The sequence below is a fragment of the Gigantopelta aegis genome, chromosome 10 (genome assembly GCF_016097555.1).
Source record: "Gigantopelta aegis isolate Gae_Host chromosome 10, Gae_host_genome, whole genome shotgun sequence".
Classification (NCBI taxonomy): domain Eukaryota; kingdom Metazoa; phylum Mollusca; class Gastropoda; order Neomphalida; family Peltospiridae; genus Gigantopelta; species Gigantopelta aegis.
In genome coordinates this window covers 6,799,012-6,824,920 of record NC_054708.1, presented here as the reverse complement: position 1 = coordinate 6,824,920, position 25,909 = coordinate 6,799,012, and the positions used below count along the sequence as shown (strand labels likewise).

The following is a 25,909-nucleotide window of genomic DNA, read 5'->3' as shown; positions in this document are numbered from 1 at the left end:
GTATAATAAAACTCTTGGATCACATTTAAATTAGAAAACAAAAGAATGGAAAATTACCATAAATAAAATTGTATGCAGACATTACAGAACAAGTTGGCCTCTACATATGAGTTATTTCCCTTGCTGTAAGCACTTACATCATAATAAACCGGCCTCGGTGGGGTCGTGTTTAGGCCATCGGTCTACAGGCTGGTAGGTACTGGGTCTGGATCCCAGTCAAGGCATGGGATTTTTAATCCAGATACTGACTCCAAACCCTGAGTGAGTGCTCCGCAAGGCACAATGGGTAGGTGTAAACCACTTGCACAGACCAGTGATCCATAACTGGTTCAACAAAGGCCATGGTTTGTGCTATCCTGCCTGTGGGAAGCACAAATAAAAGATCCCTTGCTACCTGTCGCAAAAGAGTAGCCTATGTGGCGACAGCGGGTTTCCTCTAAAAAACAGTGTCAGAATGACTATATGTCTGACGTCCAATAGCCGATGATAAGATAAAAAATCAATGTGCTCTAGTGAAGATGTCTAGAAAATTAAACTTAGCCTTAATAGTTAAAAATAACTCCAATAAAAGACACATACTGTTGGTGGTGGGTTTTTGGTGGGGGGGTTTTGTAACCTAAAAGCCAATAACGTTTGTTTTTTATATTTGGAAATATGGATTTTTCTTTTCTTCTTTTCTCTGTCTATCTGTTTAATTTCTTTTTTATTATATATTTAGTCTGTCATTAATTTTGTGCTCCAAATTTGACTGTTTCAATTAACTAGTAATTTTATTGAATGCACTTTATATTTATGTATCTATTGTAAGATAATGATTTCAGGGCCCCAACCCTGACATTATCAGTATATAAATATCTGGGACAATAAATTTTTTTTTTTTAAATAATAATAAAAAAAAAAGATAAAAAAAGTGCTCTAGTGGCGTCGTTAAATAAAACAAAGTTTACTTTTTACATCATAATAAAATGTATAAATTATACATTTTATTACTACCTGCCATGTCAATGTACATTCATTCTATTTGATACATTATACTATAATGTATAAAATAGAAGAGATCCAATATAGTAATGATTAAGTAACGAAAATTAAAACCACAGAACTCGAAATAGTGGCCTGCGAAGTGAAAAGCAGTCCATTTTTTAGACCTAGTGGGTAAAATAAAAATTCACCTGCTAAAATTACCCAAAAGTCGCACTTATTTTTCAAGGACAGCTGTGTGTATGATCATCTCATCTTCTAGTTAGTAGAGATAGAGCTCCAGATTCTGTTATATTTTAATTTTATAATCTCAAAGGTCTTAATTTTTCATATTTCTTTTGGCACTTGACTTTACAGTACAAGTGATATACACTAAACACCAACCAGCTTCTCGTTCAATCATCTGTGGAATGATTCGCCTTTGTTCTTTGGTCGGCAACAACATTTTCATTTTCCTGTTGGTTGGAAGGGTACGAGGTATTTTCTCAAATGAAGCTTCATCTTCCGTCACTTCCTGTTTTCTCTTTTTCTTGTTTGGTTTACCATCTGTCTGGTTGCTGCAGAAGAAAATGTTACTGTTTTATACGGGTAATCATACCGTAATGTCAGCTAAACCTAAAGTCTCATCCAGAAATTATCATATGAGACAATGGAAGGAATTAAAATGATTTTGGAGAGTAATTCTGGAATTTATTTTCAGGATGTTCAGTATGAAAATATGATGCATTCATGGCTAAGATACCAATTTTGTAATATAAAAGCTTGTGACTTATGTCTGGTTGGAATTACTATTTCTGATTATGTATTAGTTGTATTTAAAAACACATATAAAAGCTTGTTTTAGTATATAGAGATAGAGATGATATTGAAAGCATTGTTTGGTCAGTGAACATATATCTTAGAGCAGTGATTGGCCAAAGTCTAACATTTAACATTAAAGAACTAACAAACAAATTAATTGTGGACACAGAACTTGTTTATATTGTTGTTTAACCAAATGCAAAATATTAGGTAGAAACAGAACACCATATTCCTAATAGAATAGTAGGTATAACTCTTTTTGTTTTAAAAGAAGAACATAGAACATTATTTCTTTAAAGTGACAATATATAAGAAGCCATCAGGACTCCAGGTAAGAGTCTGATGTGATTTTCTTAGTACTAAGCTCCAAGTCTCGGCTAAAAATTGCACACTGCACCTGATACTGAGACTGCTGGCAAAGCTTGTGTTTAGCCCGGATTTTGAGTAGAACTTCACATCCTGGTCCTCCAGTGGAGACTCGTGTTCCTCTATCTCACGGCTCTCTTCCTGAGCTTTTCTAAAACTGTGGTCTCCGGCCTGTGCATCTCGGAGCTTCCTAGCTAGTTTCTTTTTCTGCTTCGACTTCAATTTCTTAATCTTACCCTGTTTGCCAAACTTATTCTGTTTTTTGTTGGCTAACTTTACTTTGCTCGTCTTTGATACTTTAGACTTTCCTTTATTTTTCTAAAAAAATAAAGAACAAACAATAAACGGCAGTGAACATTCTGACATACTGGGACACCAGTTGTCGAGGTTTCTGCCAGAGGGTAATTTTTAACGGGTATGGTGCCATACCCAAAGTTTTTTGCAGATTTGATTTTTTTAAGTTAACCTTTTGACAAAATTAATTACTCTTAACATTACTGTATGATTTTCATAACCCTAACACTAAACCTAACCCACTTTCTTTACAGGGGAGGCCCCCCATACCCCCTGTTGACTATGGTTGCAACACAGGCACCCTGTAGTCATGCTCCTTTAAAGTTGTTATGTATTACACACTAGGCCATCGCAGTGGAATAGTGAATGTAAGCAAAGTGTATCATCAATATTCATTAATAAGATAAAAATAATGTCAGGGTTTCTGCCAGAGCGTAAAATGCCATCCGCAAAAAAATTCATTTGAGTATGGCGCCATACCCAAAATTGTTGACAGATTTTCTTTTTCACTGTTGGCTTTAAAATGATTATAAAACTATTATTTTTATATGTACATATCAAGATGAAACATTATGGAAGGAATATCTAATTGCAAGGTGAACAGAGATAGGAAACTGGGATCCCAAATTCCATACCCAAAATTGTTTTCTGACAAAAACCCTGAATGTGGATGTTATAATCCAACACTACAGAGAGAGAGAGAGAGAGAGAGAGAGAGAGAGAGAGAGAGAGAGAGAGAGAGAGAGAGAGATAGAGAGAGAGACAGACATCGAAATAAGTCGAGAACGGTCGTTCAGGTTACAAAGAGCAGCGTTTTGTTCTCGACAAAAATTTCAACGTAACAGTAGTTTTGTTTCCGAACATAAACCAGGCAATGCTTGCCGGACTTCCGCGTTTCATTTTCTCATAAGGAATTGCATAGATGTTCGTGTGCACTTGTGCAATTGCAAGCAATTTCGGCAATCCGCGTTTAAGCAGCACCCACTAGATAAATTTACTTCCGGATTTCGTTTCTCGTGTACCGATGTTCACGCGCACTGATACAATTTCAGAACGACCGCGTAGTAGTAACACAGTGTTCGAGATTAAAAATTTTGGGCAGTATCCCTGTTGGATACTAACATTTCAAAATCTGGTATCCTACCTGAGAATTTAGTATCCCACTTAAATGAAATTCATAAATAACATCGTAACAAACTTGGACGAGACTGTTACTTAACTTCACCAGTAAAATACTACGTTTATTGTTTCAGCGAAAAATAAAAACTCAGGATTAAAGAAACCCAACAGCATTATGTGGTATCCTGGTCAGGCTGGTGGGATACTGGATCATTGGAGTCTGGTATCCAAAATTAAATTCTGGTATCCCCGGGATATCGGGATACCGTTAATCTCGAACACTGTAACAGGACTTCAATTCTAACTTTCATATAAACTATATTTTGTGCTAACCTGTAAATGGGTTACCAGACACAATGCTTATTTCGATGCCTGCTGAGAGAGACAGAGACCGAGATAGACACCCAGACAGAGGGAGGGGGAGAGAGAGACCGAGAGAGACAGAGGGAGAGGGAGGGAGGGTGAGAGAGAGAGAGAGAGAGAGAGAGAGAGAGAGAGAGAGAGAGAGAGAGAGAGAGAGAGAGAGAGAGATAGATTCGGGCCCATGAAACTTGTACGGTTTTGACAGGATTTTGGTTTGTCCAGGTTCCGATATACACAGGTTTTACTGCACTTTGAATATATTTACAGGAATCGTATGAAAAGGGCCTATGTAATGATAACGTGGGATAGATGCGTATGAAATATGGTAAAATATGTGGTTTATCTGATCAACCACGTGCACAAAAACAAAAGTTACTTACACCAGCCATAATAAATATTGACTGAACCCCAGTCAGTTACAATTTTAACGTGCACTAAGTCGTTTCAGATTTTTGAAAACCAGTTGATTCTCGTCACTAACTATAACCAATTGTTGTTAATAATCCGATAACCGTAGAATAACACAAGCGGCACGATCGCTTGAGAATCCCGAAAGCTATATTCATTCCATACCCAACTCCAACTCTGCAAAAACGTTTTTATGGATGCCTTTACATATGTATGTCCCCGTCGGTGGGTCAATTGGACTATTTCTTGTTCCAGTCAGTGTACCACAGCTGGTATGTAGGCCTAAAAGTCCGTGGTATTTGCTATCCTGTTTATGGGATGGTATACACAAAAGATCCTTTGCTACTAACGGGAAAATGTAGCGGGTTTCCTCTAAGACTATATGTCAAAATTACTAAATGTTTGACATCCAATAGCCAACGATTAATAATGCCTTCGGTCAAAAATGACATTTGCGGGATCAAATAGACAACAACACCCGCAAATCTAAAAACTCCATATGGTTATTATCTCCTAAATGTTTTCTAGTGGTGTCATTAAACAAAAGAAACAATCATTGGTATACAGTTTATAACTATGATGTGCCGCGGCTAGGCTACTTATTGTATGTGTATTGCAGAGGTCAGTCTGTCCTCTACAAAAATACGAAAAAGGGTAGGGTCACAAAATTATTAGGATAAATGAATTGAAAAATAAGTTATTTTACAACAAAATATCTGCATAAGATAAAGTCCAATTGATATTTTAAGAATATACAGTATTAATACATATGTAGGTCTACCTAGAACACAAAATCAAAAACTTTTTAAAATCTATAATAAAAATATTTGAACATAATCCGCCCCACTTTTGGCTTTGTTTTGGGGTTTTAAAGCTTTTTATGAGGCTTGTTTTGTCGGGGGGGGGGGGGGGGGGGGGGTCGTGTTTTTCTTTACCGGTGGTGGGGTTCGGAAAGAATTTGCCTTTCTTAGGTTGTCCAAAGGTGATGGATACTGTACACCGAGGAAACAGTCTTGTATTCGATAAGTTTCTTTCTTCCAAATTCCTTCATGACCCCGCCTAGGATGTAGGGCAGATTTAACGAGAAGGAATGAAAGTTTTATTTAACGACGTACTCAACACATTTTGATTAGGCCTACGGTTAGCCTATATGGCGTCAGACATATGGGGACCATACAAATCTAAAATGATGTTGAAAATATATAAAACATTAAAAGTACTAGATCTAAGATAATGAGTGCAATATGCTCTATGCAATGGGATACACTTTTTGATACCGTCCCACAGGATAGAGCATACCACGGCCTTTGTTATACAAAGTTGTGAAGCTCTAGCTGGAACGAGTAATAGCCCAATGAGCCCACCAATGGGGATCGACCCTAGACCAACCATGTATCAAGCGAACGCTTTACCACTGGGATACGCCCCTCCCCTCCGATGAAAAATTAACATATTTTAAAACTTTTGTCCGATTACCGGACTTATAAACATCTCACTAAGGGGAGATAAAAACTTTTAAAAAATGGAAGTGTAGAATCAGTGACGGTACATGCCGGTTTTTTGACGAAAACATCCGAAGGTGTCCGAGGAAAATTGCAACAAGATGGCGGAAGAAGTGTTTTCTTCCTTTCATCCAAAATTTTATTGTATAAAAACGTCGTATGTAGGATTATTACTGACGTTTTGTGTATTTCATTGTGTAGTATTTACGACTGTATATAGTGTTTATGACTGTAACAAAAACGGTTGTGAGAACGGACAGTGTGTAAACAACACTTGTAAATGCGATGGAGGTTGGTCTGGCAAGTCTTGCGAGAAATGTCACGGAAGAGCAAGGTATGGATCTTAAGTAAACACTTTTAGTTGACAAGAGATTAGTTCAGAAGAAAGTTATTATTAATTAGATGAATCTAAACGTGAGAACCATTACTACTATCATCATCCCAAGTTTCAAAATTGAATAAAATATATTCCACCAAGTGCCTGGGATCGATCCTCGACGGAAGGCCCATTGGACTGTTTTTCATTCCAGCCAGTGCCCGATAGCTGATGTATCAAAGGTCGTGGTATGTGCTATCCTGTCTGGGGTGGTGCATAATACATAAATGATCCCTTGATACTAATGGCCATGGGAAAATGTAGCAGGCAGACCTGTTTACATTATTTTTATAGAAATTATAAGACTGTCAACATTACCAAATGTTTAACATCCAATAGCTGATGATTAATAAATCAATGTGCTCTAGTGGTGTTGTTAAAAAAAAAAATTCATTTAGACAGATATTTAGACAGTCATATAATCATTCTCTGCCATCAGAAATAACTAGATATAATATATAACAAAAATGCAGGATGTTTGCCAACCAAGTAATTCACCCAGTTAACAAATTATAATTTATTTTCAACAATAAATTAAGTAGAAAATATAATCAAAACTAGAAAAGTTTTATATGGCCAAAAATCTTCCTTGGAGAATTAAAACATGGCAGCAGTGAGTAATCTCAATGGCATTGCTGCTTGTCATGGTTAAGTACCATGGCTGTTACAGTAAAAAGATTTTTACAACTGGGTATACATTATTCTTCCTGTTTGCTTGACAAGCCAAAAATACAAGGGCAAAAAACCAGATATGTCATGCCATCATCCATCAGTGGTAACCCGGTGGTCACAACTTTGGAACATGCATTGTTCACACCGTGTAAATACCTGAGAAATCATCAGTGGTAACCCGGTGGTCACAACTTTGGAACATGCATTGTTCACACCGTGTAAATACCTGAGAAATCATCAGTGGTAACCCGGTGGTCACAACTTTGGAACATGCATTGTTCACACCGTGTAAATACCTGAGAAATCATCAGTGGTAACCCGGTGGTCACAACTTTGGAACATGCATTGTTCACACCGTGTAAATACCTGAGAAATCATCAGTGGTAACCCGGTGGTCACAACTTTGGAACATGCATTGTTCACACCGTGTAAATACCTGAGAAACCATCAGTGGTAACCCGGTGGTCACAAATTTGGAACATGCATTGTTCACACCGGTCGTGTAAATACCTGAGAAACCATCAGTGGTAACTCGGTGGTCACTAATTTGGAACATGCATTGTTCACACCGGTCGTGTAAATACCTGAGAAATCATCAGTGGTAACTCGGTGGTCACAACTTTGGAACATGCATTATTCACACTGTGTAAATACCTGAGAAATCATCAGTGGTAACCCGGTGGTCACAACTTTGGAACATGCATTGTTCACACCGTGTAAATACCTGAGAAATCATCAGTGGTTACTCGGTGGTCACAACTTTGGAACATGCATTGTTCACACCGGTCGTGTAAATACCTGAGAAATGCAGCATTTTAAATGCTCAGCTGGCGAAAACAGCTCACTGTAGCAGTGAAGATCTAAGTTCATGAAAAACCGACTGGGTTTCCCGGACAAAAAGACCTGTAGGATTAATTTGATTGGGATGGAGCATATGGCTTTGAAATTGTGTTTTTTCTCTAATAACCTGGGGAATTAAAGTTAAACATTGTTTTGTTTAACAACACCACGATAGAGCATCAGTTATTGGATGTCAAACATTTAGTAATTTTAACACATACACACATATATATATGTATAGAGGTTATTACCAGAGTGTTTTTCAGTATCATCAATATCATATATTGGGAATAAAAATTGTATTCCGAAATACACGAGGGTAATAATCTCTTTATTATATAAGCTCAAGCTTAATGCAACATGTTTTTGTAAACTGTACATGCAGCTTTAATTCCAGTCCGCCATTACTAGATATTCAAATGATGTGAGAATATGTGGCGCGGTGTATTTTTGAATGGAAATGATGTCAAACTCAAATGACGTCATTTTGGATGTCCTTACATCAAAATAAAGTTATGCCTAATGTTTTTTGTTTTCTGAACGCTGGACAGCTTTCAGTGTCAAATTGCCATTGAAATGTTTTTATTTGATGACTATGAAGTGTCACCCAAGTACGTTTGCTTAAATGTCAATAAACCTAGTGCCGAGACCTCGTCTAATTTACGAGAGTGCATGGTATTTAAAATATCAAGTCTATTAACATTGTTTTCTGTCTGGTTACTGTGAATTATGGGTTTTGGTAGTTGTAGGAGATATTGAGAGAGTGCATGGTATTTAAAATATCAAGTCTATTAACATTGTTTTCTGTCTGGTTACTGTGAATTGTGGGTTTTGGTAGTTGTAGGAGACATTGAGAGTGCATGGTATTTAAAATATCAAGTCTTATCATAAACATTGTTTTTTGTCTGGTTACTGTGAATTGTGGGTTTTGGTAGTTGTAGGAGACATTGAGAGAGTGCATGGTGTTTAAAATAGCAAGTCTAGTAACATTGTTTTTTGTCTGGTTACTGTGAATCGTGGGTTTTGGTAGTTGTAGGAGACATCGAGAGAGTGCATGGTATTTTTATCTCTGGATATGGGGTGGGGGGGATGTAGCCCAGTGGTAAAGCGTTCACTTGGTGCACGGTCAGTCTAGGATTGATCCCCGTCGGTGGACCCATTGGGCTATTTCTCGTTCCAGCCAGTGCTCCACAATTGGTGTAACAAAGGCCTTGGTATGTACTATCCTGTCAGTGGGATGGTGCATATAAAAGATCTCTTGCTGGTAATCGAAAAGAGTAGCCCAGCGAGTTTCCTCCCTCAATATCTGTGTGGTCCTTAACCATATGTCTGATGCCATATAACTGTAAATAAAATGTGTTGAGTGCATTGGTAAATAATATGATCTATAACAGGCTACAAAGTTAACAAGATTCTGTGCTTCCGTGAATTCCAGATTTTGTGTCAAAATTTCCAAAATATCTATTTTAAATCATTAACAAGTCCAGTGGAATTCTAAAACAAATTTCCCAAATTTTGTGCCTGTATAATAATTATAGGATGTTAAACAGGCTTCCATTTCATATCATTTTTATGTCCTGAGTGAAATAATTTTCAATTGTCACTAGGGACATAAACATGATATGAAATGGTAGCGAGTTCAATATCCTATTTATTACCCATAATCGATCTTAATTTATATCACTAAACTCGTTTGGTTGACCTTTATGTAAGGTACATGTAGTGCACCAATCGATGACATCATGATCATCATGTGATGTCGAAGTGATATGCCCCATTTGGTTTTCTAGTGGCACATATCACTTTGATATGTACCAACCTTTTTTCAGCCATATCGGTAATAAATAGAGGATTCGTCACAAGTGTTTTTAATATGTAAATATTGACCAAGTCTCAATCAATGTTAATCAGGATTCGTCACAAGTGTTTTTAATATGTAAATATTGACCAAGTCTCAATCAATGTTAATCAGTATTCGTCACAAGTGTTTTTAATATGTAAATATTGACCCAAGTCTCAGTCAATGTTAATCAGTATTCGTCACAAGTGTTTTTAATATGTAAATATTGACCAAGTCTCAGTTTTAATCAATGTTAATCAGTATTTGTTGAGGCTTTCCTGAGATAAATACCGATTGACTAGACGAGGTTGATATTTTACATATTAAAAACCATGTGTAGGGATTTCTGTTTGTTGGACTATAACACTTCTCAAATAACATTTTAATTTGATATTTATTAAATCACAGTACTGAAGTCCCCTCACCGGTAATATAATGTCATCACGATTAGCACAAATTAGTTTGATGTCATACATTTTAACCAAATCTTGTGAAAACATTACACTCAGGTACACAGGTCTTGCAATCTAATTAAAATTAGCTCCACTATTACATGTGGATCTAACACCAGCCAGTTGGAGCTCATGTCCACCAATCAAAACCTTACTTGCAGAATCCTGCCAGTGATTTAAAAATAATTTGAAAACATTCCGAATTATCCTGAGGGTATACGACATGTTTCGTGTAAATTACGAATGCCTTAAAACATGTTTTAAAACAATTTTAATTAGATTGACAGGTCTTGTTGGCTGTAAACAAATGACCCACTGAAAGCAAAATATTAACCTAGTTAATAATGGTAAATATCAAATGGGTTTATGACATGGATATTATGGGTAAGTTATTGGATATATAATATTAATAAGTTAGTTTGGTGTAATTTTTTAGCTGTCATGTTAGGTATGGTTTTCACTGTACGCAGTTTATTTTAAGCTGCTTGAACATATCATTTTGTGATGTAAATTTACAACAGTTGAGTGCCAGCAACCATATTCTGTCTTTTGAGTTGTAAACTTGAGCATGAGTTGAAGTTTAATGTTGCAGTATTTTCACCTGGTGTAAAAACTACCTGTATTAATTAGTAGTATATTTGTACATGTGGTATAAATACTGGTAGCTCACAGGGAGTTTGTGAGATAAACGTGTGTATGTAAGTAAATACACACAATGGTGGGTGTGTCCATGTAGATTGTGTTAAGTGAGACTCATTCAGGTGGAACATACAGCTACAAACACTTAGTGTGTAACGTGTCACCCCTGTACATGTAGTGTAGGTTTGACCTTTTTACTTCTCACCGAGTTGAATTTGTTTTTATCAACCAGGCTTTTGTGTGTGTGTATTTAGTGTCAACACGAGGAAGACAACATACATAGATGACTCTTCTGTCAACATATTGTGCAGTAAAGAAAATAACTTATTCCACGGTACACACTGTATATTTTCAGTCCATATTGCTATTTTGCATTTACCACAGTTTTGACACCCAATAGCCGATGTATTTTTCGTGCTGGGGTGTCATTAAACATTTCATTCATTTCAGCTGGATTCTGTGTTTCCATGAAGCCCATTATATTTGAAACATTGCACAAGATTGCCGCAGAGTATGATTCTCAATGTTAAGTAGGGGTGGGACGTAGCCCAGTGGTAAAGCATTCGCTTGATACACGATCGGTCTAGGATCGATCCCCATCGGTGGACCCATTGGGCTATTTGTCATTCCAGCTCCACAACTGGTGTACTATCCTGTCTGTGAGATGGTGCATATAAAAGATCCCTTGCTGCTAATCGAAAAGAGTAGCCCAGGAAGTGGCAACAGCGGGTTTCCTTTCTAAGTATCTATGTGGTCCTTAACCATATGTCTGATGCCATATAACCGTAAATAAAATGTGTTGAGTGCATTGTTAAATAAAACATTTTCTTCCTTCCTTAATGTTAAGTAAATCCATTAAAGGAGTATTAATCATAGATTTAAGAAAGTGTAAAAAAATAAAAGAAGGTGCATGTATGTAATAAATACAGTTAGGGGTTGAATTTCAATTTTTGGGGGTCACAGCAAGTGTTGTCTTTGATTTAAAATAAGAAAAATTAGGACACAAAGGCAAGTTGGAGGGGCACGAAGGCAAACTTTTCTTTCAAAAAAGAGGCACAAATGCAACTTGTTTCTGAGTTATAAGTTTCTGAGACAAAAATTATTTCACCTTGGACTCTAATGTTTATTTTTGATATAGATACATGTATATGCTATAATAATGTATTTTGCAAAAGTAATAACTTTTTCCTTAAATGCCCAATGTTGCAGATATGCTACATTATTAAAAGTATATACAAATTTATGAAAATTCTAAAATCAGCATGGAAGTGTTCAATGTACACTAACTCCTGTAAGTTGAATGAATATGATAATTTTCGTATTTACTTTGAGTATTTGGGCACTAGAAGGTTAAAATAAAGGAATGCATCAAATATGCCCACAGCACAAGACTACTTCATCCTTCCTGCACTGCTTGTAGGAGGACTGCCACTCTTTCAGGACATGCTTGACAGAATGAAGCTTGTTCGTGACCACAACGTCCCAATCGTGTTGCCAAGTCGTCAAGATATATTGGTTAATATAATATTTAAAATTACTACCGGGTAATGTGCAAGTCACAACAAATATATTTATAAATGTTGTCAACTTAAAATGCTTTAAATGTTATTTTTATGGGCATTTTAGCACATTTTGTTTTACATCCTGGTATAACTGACCTGACTTTGCTAGTTGTGATTTTCCTGTTACATTTTGTGTCATTTTTTAATAATAAAACGCTGGGTTTTAAGAAATATTCTGAAGTGCACCGTGGCTAAGCAAGTAAAGCAGCGCAGCATTTTTCTTGCAATCGACACCGTAAGATTTTAGGGGCATAACGGTAATTAAGGAGGGCATCTATCTATGGCAATTGCTGTCGATGCCATGGTGAAATTTGAACTCTGTACAGTACTTCACATATGTTTGTTTGTGCAATAAACAGGAAGCGAAAACAATGTATGTTAAGTTCTGAATATAAAAAAAATCCCCCAAATTCAATGCCTGGGTATGATATTTAATATAAATTTGTATACAAAATAAAACCAAATGTAATACAGAAAAAGATAAAAATTAAATTCCAATATTCTCTCCTCCCCTCTCTCCATCAATACATATATACAATATACCATCATATAATGGTTTCTTTCTTGTGTATAGATCAATAAGTTTGTTTATTTTGTTTTGTTTAACGACATCACTAGAGCACATTGATTTATAAATCATCGGCTATTGAATGTCAAACATTTGGTAATTTTGACATATATTCTGAGAGAGGAAACCCGCTACAATTTTCAGTCAGTAGCAAGAGATCTTTTATATGCACCATCCCACAGACAGGATAGCACATACCACAGTCTTTAATATACCAATCATGGTACACTGGCTGGAATAAGAAATAGCCAAATGGGCCCACCAACAGGGATCGATTCTAGACCAATCACCACTCATCAAGAGAGCACTTTACCACTGGGCTACATCCCCCCCCCCCCCCCATTATATAATTACTTCTTTCTTGTGTATAAATCTTTAAAAGCTTTGAAAAGTTTGTTAAGTTTTTCTGTTACGACTTACATTTGTTGCTTTATATATATCTGGTATATCAATGGCCATGGTATATGTTGCCCTGTCTGTTTAATAACGCACTACTACATGTGATCTAACATATTGTTTAAAATGTGATCTAACATATTGTCTAAAATGTGTTCCTGGATTTGAACAGTACATCCAAGTGGACGTGTATGTATAAAATAGCTTTTAATGCTTTATTTGTAGAGGAGTAAATTATGTGGTGGTAACAGGTTTCTTCCTATTTCTGTCTCCCAAGTGTAAAAATAGCCATATATGTTGTAGACTCATAGACTTGTAGTTTAATTCTTGATGAATACAAGCACCTGTATATACATGCAGGGCACAATATTTCACGCAAACTTCCAGTCGGTTACATAGTGAATCATATTATTTTAAAATAAAGAGTTACAAACTTCAGATTCATATTCGGAATGCAAATATAATTCACGTAACCAAACAGTCGGTTACCTAAGCAAAAATCACGTTCACCGAGTTCCGGTTATCTAAGATTTTTAAATATTGTCCCCTGTACATGTATATATAACTTAAAACTATTTTGAACTCGGTTTTTGTACCATATTTTATAAAATATTGTACAGCAAGTACAGAATGGCAACCCCTGCAATTAAGAAAATTTCCACATTAAAAAAACCCCCATGGCATTGAAAAAAACCCTAAAAATATTTCAAGGTAAAAAAGTGCCATGGAGAATTAAAAACTGCACATCAATCTCCACGGCATTGCTGATTGCTGTGGGCAATTGCAGGGGTTGGAATAGAATCTACTTTAAGTTAAAGTTTGTTTAACGACACCACTAGAGCACATGGATTTATTAATCATCGGCTATTGGATGTCAAATGTTTGATAATTTTGACATATAGTCTTAGAGAGGAAACCTGCTGCATTTTTTCCACCAGTAGCAAGGGATCTTTTATATGTACCATCCCACAGACAGGACAGCATATACCACATCCTTTTGTATACCAGTCGTGCACTGGCTGGGACGAGAAATAGCCCAGTGGGCCCACCGACAGGTGATCGATCCCACACCGACTGCACACCAAGCAAGTACTTTACTACTGGGCTATGTCCTACCCTTCAGTATGTTATAAATTATGTGTGTCTACATGGGTGTATAGTAAAGCATCTTGTTAATGCTTGTTTCTGTGGACTATTTTATAAATTATGTGTGTCTACATGGGTGTACAGTAAAGCATCTTGTTAATGCTTGTTTCTGTGGACTATTTTATAAATTATGTGTGTCTACATGGGTGTACAGTAAAGCAACTTGTTAATGCTTGTTTCTGTGGACTATTTTATAAATTATGTGTACCTACATGGGTGTACAGTAAAGCATCTTGTTAATGCTTGTTTCTGTGGACTATTTTATAAATTATGGGTGTCTACATGGGTGTACAGTAAAGCATCTTGTTAATGCTTGTTTCTGTGGACTATTTTATAAATTATGGGTGTCTACATGGGTGTACAGTAAAGCATCTTGTTAATGCTTGTTTCTGTGGACTATTTTATAAATTATGGGTGTCTACATGGGTGTACAGTAAAGCATCTTGTTAATGCTTGTTTCTGTGGACTATTTTATAAATTATGTGTGTCTACATGGGTGTACAGTGAAGCATCTTGTTAATGTTTGTTTCTGTGGACTATTTTATAAATTATGGGTGTCTACATGGGTGTACAGTAAAGCATCTTGTTAATGCTTGTTTCTGTGGACTATTTTATAAATTATGGGTGTACAGTAAAGCATCTTGTTAATGTTTGTTTCTGTGGACTGTTTTATAAATTATGTGTGTCTACATGGGTGTACAGTAAAGCATCTTGTTAATGCTTGTTTCTGTGGACTGTTTTATAAATTATGTGTTTCTACATGGGTGTACAGTAAAGCATCTTGTTAATGCTTGTTTCTGTGGACTATTTTATAAATTATGGGTGTACAGTAAAGCATCTTGTTAATGTTTGTTTCTGTGGACTGTTTTATAAATTATGGGTGTCTACATGGGTGTACAGTAAAGCATCTTGTTAATGCTTGTTTCTGTGGACTATTTTATAAATTATGGGTGTATACATGGGTGTACAGTAAAGCATCTTGTTAATGCTTGTTTCTGTGGACTATTTTATAAATTATGGGTGTACAGTAAAGCATCTTGTTAATGTTTGTTTCTGTGGACTGTTTTATAAATTATGGGTGTCTACATGGGTGTACAGTAAAGCATCTTGTTAATGCTTGTTTCTGTGGACTGTTTTATAAATTATGTGTGTCTACATGGGTGTACAGTAAAGCATCTTGTTAATGTTTGTTTCTGTGGACTATTTTATAAATTATGGGTGTATACATGGGTGTACAGTAAAGCATCTTGTTAATGCTTGTTTCTGTGGACTATTTTATAAATTATGGGTGTATACATGGGTGTACAGTAAAGCATCTTGTTAATGCTTGTTTCTGTGGACTATTTTATAAATTATGTGTGTCTACATGGGTGTACAGTAAAGCATCTTGTTAATGGTTGTTTCTGTGGACTATTTTATAAATTATGTGTACCTACATGGGTGTACAGTAAAGCATCTTGTTAATGCTTGTTTCTGTGGACTATTTTATAAATTATGGGTGTATACATGGGTGTATAGTAAAGCATCTTGTTAATGTTTGTTTCTGTGGACTATTTTCAGCGTGTTGTCAGACAGCGGGTTAATCATGGATGGTGTCGGCAACTATTCCCTGGACACCAAGTGTAGCTGGTTGATCAAAACGGGACAGCCGAACATGACTTTGCGTCTGAAGTTCAACCAGTTTGCAACCGAGTGTGGCTGGGACCATCTCTACATCCATGATGGGGATTCAGCCTTTTCACCGCTGCTTGCCGCATACAGGTACATTTTCACCTTTACTACTTTTAGGTATATTTTCACCTTTACTACTCTTAGGTACATTTTCACCTTTACTACTCTTAGGTACATTTTCACCTTTATTACTCTTAGGTACATTTTCACCATTACTACTCTTAGGTACATTTTCACCATTACTACTCTTAGGTACATTTTCACCTTTACTACAGTTTGGTACATTTTCACCTTTACTACTCTTAGGTACATTTTCACCTTTACTATACTTAGTTACATTTTCACCTTTACTACACTTTTACTTTTAATGTTCACAGATACAGTTTGTATACACCCATCTCAGATGGGTCATATTATGATATGTCGTCCGTCTGTCCGTACATCCATCTGTTAACGTTTTCTTGTCCAGACCATATCTTACATACAGATGCATACAGGATCATCAAACCTCACATGTAGGAACAACATGGGATGATGATGTCTCGTGTACTATTACTAGGTCACTGTGACCTACTTTTCAGTCTACTGCACATAACAGTAAATCCTTGTCTGGACCATATCTTGCATATAGATGCATCAGGACCATCATTCCAGCCAATTCACCACGACTGCTATACTAAAGGCTGTGTTATTCTGTCTTTGTAATGGTGCATATAAACGATCCCTTGCTGCTAATGGAGAAATGTAGCGGGTTTCCTCTCCAAGACTATATGTCAAAATTACCAAATGTTTGACATCCAATAGCCGATTAATAAATGAATGTGCTCTAGTGGTGTCATTAAACAAAACAAACTCTTTTTTTGGGGGTCTTTTTTTTGTTTGTTAAATAACCATGGTACAATTATTGAAGATTGATTGCTGTATGTATTTGACAGTGGTCTGGTGATATCGGAAGACAAGGTTGGTGTCTGATATGAGTAATTGTTGTATGTATTTGACAGTGGTCTACTGATATCGGAAGACAAGGTTGATCTCTGATATGAGTAATTGTTGTCTGTATTTGACAGTGGTCTACTGATATCGGAAGACAAGGTTGGTGTCTGATATGAGTAATTGTTGTATGTATTTGACAGTGGTCTACTGATATCGGAAGACAAGGTTGGTGTCTGATATGAGTAATTGTTGTATGTATTTGACAGTGGTCTACTGATATCGGAAGACAAGGTTGGTGTCTGATATGAGTAATTGTTGTCTGTATTTGACAGTGGTCTACTGATATCGGAAGACAAGGTTGGTGTCTGATATGAGTAATTGTTGTCTGTATTTGACAGTGGTCTACTGATATCGGAAGACAAGGTTGGTGTCTGATATGAGTGATTGTTGTCTGTATTTGACAGTGGTCTACTGATATCGGAAGACAAGGTTGGTGTCTGATATGAGTCATTGTTGTCTGTATTTGACAGTGGTCTACTGATATCGGAAGACAAGGTTGGTGTCTGATATGAGTAATTGTTGTATGTATTTGACAGTGGTCTACTGATATCGGAATACAAGGTTGGTGTCTGATATGAGTAATTGTTGTATGTATTTGACAGTGGTCTACTGATATCGGAAGACAAGGTTGGTGTCTGATATGAGTGATTGTTGTCTGTATTTGACTAGTCTACTGATATTGGAAGACAAGGTTGGTGTCTGATATGAGTGATTGTTGTCTGTATTTGACAGTGGTCTACTGATATCGGAAGACAAGGTTGGTGTCTGATATGAGTGATTGTTGTCTGTATTTGACTAGTCTACTGATATTGGAAGACAAGGTTGGTGTCTGATATGAGTGATTGTTGTATGTATTTGGCAGTGGTCTGGTGATATCGGAAGACAAGGTTGATGTCTGATAAGAGTAATTGTTGTATGTATTTGGCAGTGGTCTAATGATATCGGAAGACAAGGTTGGTGTCTGATATGAGTAATTGTTGTATGTATCTGACAGTGGTCTGCTGATATCGGAAGACAATGTTGGTGTCTGATATGAGTAATTGTTGTATGTATTTGACAGTGGTCTACTGATATCAGAAGACAAGGTTGGTGTCTGCTATGAGTGATTGTTGTCTGTATTTGACTGGTCTACTGATATTGGAAGACAAGGTTGGTGTCTGATATGAGTGATTGTTGTATGTATTTGGCAGTGGTCTGGTGATATCGGAAGACAAGGTTGGTGTCTGATATGAGTAATTGTTGTATGTATCTGACAGTGGTCTGCTGATATCGGAAGACAATGTTGGTGTCTGATATGAGTAATTGTTGTATGTATTTGACAGTGGTCTACTGATATCAGAAGACAAGGTTGGTGTCTGCTATGAGTGATTGTTGTCTGTATTTGACTGGTCTACTGATATTGGAAGACAAGGTTGGTGTCTGATATGAGTGATTGTTGTATGTATTTGGCAGTGGTCTGGTGATATCGGAAGACAAGGTTGATGTCTGATATGAGTAATTGTTGTATGTATTTGGCAGTTGTCTACTGATATCGGAAGACAAGTTTGGTGTCTGATATGAGTAATTGTTGTATATATCTATGTATCTGACAGTGGTCTGCTGATATCGGAAGACAAGGTTGGTGTCTGATATGAGTGACTGTTGTCTGTATTTGGCAGTGGTACGGTGATATCGGAAGACAAGGTTGATGTCTGATATGAGTAATTGTTGTCTGTATTTGACAGTGGTCTACTGATATCAGAAGACAAGGTTGGTGTCTGATATGAGTAATTGTTGTATGTATTTGACAGTGGTCTACTGATATCGGAAGACACGGTTGGTGTCTGATATGAGTGATTGTTGTATGTATTTGACAGTGGTCTACTGATATCGGAAGACAAGGTTGGTGTCTGATATGAGTGATTGTTGTCTGTATTTGACAGTGGTCTACTGATATCGGAAGACAAGGTTGGTGTCTGATATGAGTGATTGTTGTCTGTATTTGACAGTGGTCTACTGATATCGGAAGACAAGGTTGGTGTCTGATATGAGTGATTGTTGTATGTATTTGACAGTGGTCTACTGATATCGGAAGACAAGGTTGGTGTCTGATATGAGTGATTGTTGTCTGTATTTGACTAGTCTACTGATATTGGAAGACAAGGTTGGTGTCTGATATGAGTAATTGTTGTATGTATCTGACAGTGGTCTACTGATATCGGAAGACAATGTTGGTGTCTGATATGAGTAATTGTTGTATGTATTTGACAGTGGTCTACTGATATTGGAAGACAAGGTTGGTGTCTGATATGAGTGATTGTTGTCTATATTTGACTGGTCTACTGATATTGGAAGACAAGGTTGGTGTCTGATATGAGTGATTGTTGTATGTATTTGGCAGTGGTCTGGTGATATCGGAAGACAAGGTTGATGTCTGATATGAGTAATTGTTGTATGTATTTGGCAGTGGTCTACTGATATCGGAAGACAAGGTTGGTGTCTGATATGAGTAATTGTTGTATGTATCTGACAGTGGTCTGCTGATATCGGAAGACAAGGTTGGTGTCTGATATGAGTGACTGTTGTCTGTATTTGGCAGTGGTACGGTGATATCAGAAGACAAGGTTGATGTCTGATATGAGTAATTGTTGTCTGTATTTGACAGTGGTCTACTGATATCAGAAGACAAGGTTGGTGTCTGATATGAGTAATTGTTGTATGTATTTGACAGTGGTCTACTGATATCGGAAGACAAGGTTGGTGTCTGATATGAGTGACTGTTGTCTGTATTTGGCAGTGGTCTGGTGATATCGGAAGACAATGTTGGTGTCTGATATGAGTATTGTTGTATGTATTTGACAGTGGTCTACTGATATCGGAAGACAAGGTTGGTGTCTGATATGAGTGATTGTTGTATGTATTTGACAGTGGTCTACTTATATTGGAAGACAAGGTTGGTGTCTGATATGAGTGATTGTCGTCTGTATTTGGCAGTGGTCTAGTGATATCGGAAGACACGGTTGGTGTCTGATATGAGTAATTGTTGTATATATTTGACAGTGGTCTACTGATATCGGAAGACAAGGTTGGTGTTGATGTAGATTTCTTCGCCACGATACATCAGCCGTATATCTACGTCCATTTCTACAGTGACGCCGCGTACACCATGTCGGGCTTCAACATTTCGTTCAGGTCAGTCTCACAGATTATACAAATCCATCATATGAAAGCATGTGGGGTTTGAAATTTTAAGGTGGTGTAAATTTCAACCGGGGAGCACATACGTAACAATAGAGTTAGCTCACCTTATTAATCATAATTGTATGATAGCTCATGAAAGATTATAAGATTTCATCATATGCATCGTGTGGGATAGAAAAAGTACACCCGAGGTATACTTTTTGTATCTCACATGACCGCATATGATAGTCTTTTTCTCCCATCCATTCAGTAAATAAACTATTATTTTACACAAACAGACAAAGATGGCTGAAAAAGTAAGTTTTATTTGAACATTTTATTATAAATAAACTACGTGTTTGGTTCATATGTTAAATATAATTTAACACTACAAATTAACAAGATAGCTTTTATAATGAAGGTTTTAATAACAAAATATTTATTTTAAAATATTGACCTCACATAACCATCTTACATTAATATGACGTCTTTATTGTATGTTTGAAGGAAGTCCAGTAATAGTATTTGTGACTTGTGTGATTGAAATAAGTCCAGTATTGTTTATTTTATTGTATGAGTCAAAGTTCAGTATCTGTGATTTCATTGTAGGATTAGAATAAGTCCAGTATTTGTAACTTTACTGGATAATTTAAATAAGTCCAATATTTGTAACTTTACTGGATAATTTAAATATGTTTAGTATTTGTAACTTTACTGGATAATTTAAATAAGTCCAATATTTGTGACTTTACTGGATAATTTAAATATGTCCAATATTTGTGACTTTACTGGATAATTTAAATATGTTTAGTATTTGTAACTTTACTGGATAATTTAAATATGTTTAGTATTTGTAACTTTACTGGATAATTTAAATATGTTTAGTATTCGTAACTTTACTGGATAATTTAAATATGTTTAGTATTCGTAACTTTACTGGATAATTTAAATAAGTCCAATATTTGTGACTTTACTGGATAATTTAAATAAGTCCAATATTTGTGACTTTACTGGATAATTTAAATAAGTCCAATATTTGTGACTTTACCGGATAATTTAAATAAGTCCAATATTTGTGACTTTACTGGATAATTTAAATATGTTTAGTATTTGTAACTTTACTGGATAATTTAAATAAGTCCAGTATTTGTAACTTTACTGGATAATTTAAATAAGTCCAATATATGTGACTTTACTGGATAATTTAAATAAGTCCAATATTTGTGACTTTACTGGATAATTTAAATAAGTCCAATATTTGTGACTTTACTGGATAATTTAAATATGTTTAGTATTTGTAACTTTACTGGATAATTTACATGTAAATAAGTCCAGTATTTATGATTTTAAATTGTATATTTAATCCAGTATTTTTGGCTTTATTGTTTGGTTGAAATAAGTCCCAGTGTATTTTAGTCTGTTGTATGACTGAAGTAACTCCAGTGTTTGTGAATTTATTGCATGATTCAAGTAAGTCAAGCATTTATATTTTAAGATAATGTCTGGGAATTTTGGTGCTTATTTTGTTTGATTAAGGGTAGTCTCCTACTAGGTAGCCTGCTGTTTAATAGTGTTGTTAATATAAAAAATCAACTTGTTAAAGATCATCTGGTAGGAAAACAAGTCATTTGATTAGCTAATTATTATTATATTTATCGTACAAGCAATCACAGGTTTGGTTGAATTTGTCCAATATGTCCCAACTTTTTAACACATGTACTTGTTAAAGGGCCAGACCTAGTTTCAACCCGTGAAAATTAACACTAAGTTTATTTAATGTACAAACTTGTAACACGTTTGGATAAAGTTATAGTTGAGTAAAACACGAGTCTGTGACTTTGAAATGGTGAAATACCCTCTAAAAATAGACGAAAACTCGACTCCATAACTGTTACTTCTCAGACGCACGTGCATTTTTAAAAATATGATAAATACATTTTGTTATATTAAAAACACCCAAAAGACCAAAAATACTTTGAATGTATGGAAATTGATAATCTAAACCATAACTTCTAAGTAAACTATGATTTCAGTTATCAAAAACAGCTCTAATAGTAAAAAAAATATGCCTTAGTGTTTAAAAACTTGGGTATGTTACTTTAAGCAGGAAATAGCATAGGCTTTTATTTTGCTGCATTTGTTTTGACTATGACCAACTCAGTTTGGCTTTACATGCCAAATGTCAGCTTGAAGCTGTTTGTAGTGATCAGAATGTAGTGTCTATAGAAACAAAAAGGGCTGCTCTGAAATTTGGTCTCAACAAATCTTCACCATTTGTTTATGACCAGGAAGTATGTGAGGTGTCAGTTGATTAATAAATACCTGGTCACTGAGCTAAGCTTCGTATTTAGAAAAACAATGGGTTACAATACCCACTGCCAGCAGTTAACAGTCCGATATTTGGCAATTGCTTGACCTGTATAAAAAAAGAAAAGAAAAGAAGTATTTTATGTCCTGTTGTATTTTAAAAACTAAGGTCATATTTTAGTGTATTCTGTGGTTGTTGATGAATGTTGCAAATGACTGCCTCACTCTCTCCCTATACCTGTGATTATTTGTAGAACAGGCCTAAGTTTAATTTATTACTGCAATTCACTGTTAATATTCTCAGTTGGTAATAGGAATCATGGAAACGGTGGACTGTAAATATTAGTGGCATGTGGAGAAGTGCATGTGACAGAATGAGGCCGGGAGAAGTGGGGTTTTGTTTGTTTTACCTGTCATCCAGTGACTTGATTACCCTGTGTGTTTACACCCATGTGGGTCCAGTGAGTCATGTTATTGTTTATTATGTACAGTGTTCTCATATTGATACATTGTACTACTTGTGTATGTCTCACTCTTGTAAAACTGCCAAAGTTAGTAGTCACAGCTGCATTAAACAGCCAATTAAGGAAGTGAGGTTTTTTCCCCAGTGCCCTGATGACTGGTATGTCAAAGTCTAGTATGTGCTGTCCTGTTTGTGGGGGAAGTACATAATAAAACATTTGTTGCTGCTACTGGGTAGAATACCTGTAGCTATAGTGTGAAGTACCATTAAACAGCAATATTTTCCTATCTCAACCAATGTCCTGACGACTGGTTTATCAGTCTGGTATGTGCTGTCCTGTGTGTGGGGGAAGTGCATATCCAGTAATAAAACATTTGTTGCTGCTGCTGGGTAGAATACCTATAGTTGTAGTGTGAAGTGTCATTAAACCGCAGTTTTTTCCAATCTCAACAAGTGCCCTGACTACTGGTATATCAGTCTGGTATGTGCTGTCCTGTTTGTGGGGGAAGTGTTTAATAAAAGATGTATTGCTGTTACTGTGTAGAATACCTGTAGTTGCAGTGTAAAGTATCATTAAACCGCAGTTTTTCCTATCCAATCTAATAAATGTAGCTGAACACATACTGTGATGTTGAATTATTCAAGTGAAGGTAACAATGTACGTTCTACAAATAACCTTTCACCAGGCCAAAGTTTGAAGTGTGCAGATCTAATGTTTAATAGCACAGTTTATGCTACAAGTCCTGCCATTGGTAATAAACCGGACAGTGTTTTTTTTTTTATATAACATTGTGTTTTAATCTAGTTAGTAAATTTCTGTAATTTAATTGGAACCAGTCAATGTACTAGAAACTAAAAGTCCAAACCATTTTGTTAAAAACTACGATAAATTTCTCTCCTACCTTTAATTAACATTATATTTCCCTCACATTTTGTCCAGACACAAATCGTGAAAAATCCATTAGAATAACTTGGCAACTTGAGCCGACTTTTGTGGGGGAAAAACGTCCATTTCGCCAGCTAGATTAGGGTCTGATTATTATTATTATGAAGGGGAGATTTGTGATTAACTGATGGTTTGATTCCATAAACTGAGGATGCAATATAAGCAAGTGACTTATTTTAAAGAGGTTATTTTTCTCCCCAGTATTGGCGACTGTCCACTGGGCTGCTCGGAACATGGTACGTGTGAATCGGGAAAGTGTTTGTGCCATTCCAACTGGACGGGTTCGGGCTGTGAGACAGAAGTGTGTCCTGACAGCTGTAATGGAGGATCGTGTGACACAGCGACTGGCAAGTGTGTCTGTCCGGATGGGAAAAGAGGTGAGGATCAGTACACACTACCCTTGAAATATCGAGACACGATTTCACGCTAACTGTTGAACCGTGATTCACGATTCTGAAAACTGAAAACCTAGATTGTTTTTCTCTTAATGCAAGCAGGGTTGGATAGATCCACTAACCCTTGGTCTGGGCTAGTGGAGATTATCCACTGTATTATAAGGCGCTAGCCAAAACTTGTGATGGCTAGTGACTTTCTCAAACATTTGTCAAACACTGATGCAAGTATGAGCTTAAAGCCTGAATGTCAGATGGGAAATCAAGTCTTAAGTGAGAAATTAGGCATACAAAATTATATAGTTTTCAAAACTCATTCTGTTCTTCATTCTCCAAGCTTTGAACTGTCAACAAAAAGAGATAAACAACAAACAAACGATTTTCAGCTAAATATAATAGTAATGTCACACATCTAATAATTATTTTAACTGATTGTTTTTAAATTACATAAAACAGGCATTTTTTCTTCTATTATTCTTGTGGTTTCAGATATTTATCTAAGTGCTCAGTCGGTCTGAAAAAAATCCCCTTCCCAAAAGAAAAAGGCACTAAAAATTTCCAATTTTAATGCAAAAAATTCCCAATGTATATATTTAATTATGTCTGTTCTACTAAAGTAATTTAACAGTGATGTACTACATTATTCAGTGGCCTGAAAAAACATATCCCACGTATGATTTACTCACACTAATTTCCCCAATACCTTCAAACATAGGACCGTGGCAAAATGTCCTGGATAAATCCCTGGGGTTTTAAGCTCACCTTTAATAAGTTAGGCTTATTCATTCATTTCCATTATTAGCATCAAGTTTTTGCATTATATTTTTTCACATGGAATATTTTCTTTTCAGAAATAGTAGATGATAGTTTTATCAATGGTCATTATCTTCATGCAGTACTTACTTTTTATATACTAATAGGTTACGACTATTACTACATTACTTTCTGTCAAGACCATTCTTCAAATACATTTACTAATAACGTATTTCAGGAAATATGATTTTTGTTAATATTTACGAGTACAGAATTTTAAAATACCATAGGTTCTGTTCTGACTGCAGTTTATTTGGGAGAAATGTTAGAATATATGAAATATTACATTAGTTCAGGTCAGACCAGAAGTTAATTAGTCTGGGGGAAATGTTAGACTATAAAATGGTCCATTATTATCTGGGGGAAATGTTAGACTATAAAATAGTCCATTATTTCAGGTCCAGACTGTAGTTTGTCTGGGGGAGTTGGTGTTTGGGAGATAATACAGACAGACTCGCCCCCAGCCGGAAGAGCTTCCCATGCCACCGTTGTCAACGGCAACACTATGTGGCTGTTGGGAGGTTTCAGTCTGTCATCGTACAGCTATCATGATCTCTACAGGTAAGACTTCCACCTCTAGTACACAGCGTCACAACCTTTGATAAAGATTTACTGCGTCAATAAATTTGTCAGTATGAATTAGGAAATCTGTGCATTTCAGATTTTAAATGATGCTCCTTAAATTAGCACATAAATAGAAGTAAATGCATAGTAAGTAGTATATTAAATACTGTGTTACTGAATGTGTTTATGTTGTTAGGTATCACATGGACTAGTATATGAACTGGATGTGCTTATAAAATAGTATGTGAAATAGTTGATTTTGTGTTTATGTTGTTA

The 25,909-nt window shown here is 35.9% G+C and overlaps 2 protein-coding genes across 2 annotated transcripts in view; one reads left to right on the top strand and one right to left on the bottom strand.

Moving 5' to 3' along the window:
• The window catches only part of LOC121384126 (nucleolar complex protein 3 homolog), a 49,761-nt gene extending 45,410 nt beyond the window's left edge, over positions 1-4,351 (bottom strand). Inside the window, exons 1-3 of the mRNA XM_041514366.1 lie at positions 4,305-4,351; positions 2,180-2,466; positions 1,366-1,538 (exon numbers count right to left, since the gene is read on the bottom strand). Coding sequence (XP_041370300.1) covers positions 1,366-1,538; positions 2,180-2,466; positions 4,305-4,313 — 469 coding nt within the window. The 5' untranslated portion in view covers positions 4,314-4,351. The remainder of the gene's footprint in view (positions 1-1,365; positions 1,539-2,179; positions 2,467-4,304) is intronic.
• Positions 4,352-5,935: 1,584 nt separating this feature from the next.
• The window catches only part of LOC121382916 (attractin-like protein 1), a 57,358-nt gene continuing 37,384 nt past the window's right edge, over positions 5,936-25,909 (top strand). Inside the window, exons 1-5 of the mRNA XM_041512597.1 lie at positions 5,936-6,168; positions 15,886-16,086; positions 20,029-20,160; positions 24,066-24,241; positions 25,468-25,630. Coding sequence (XP_041368531.1) covers positions 5,936-6,168; positions 15,886-16,086; positions 20,029-20,160; positions 24,066-24,241; positions 25,468-25,630 — 905 coding nt within the window. The remainder of the gene's footprint in view (positions 6,169-15,885; positions 16,087-20,028; positions 20,161-24,065; positions 24,242-25,467; positions 25,631-25,909) is intronic.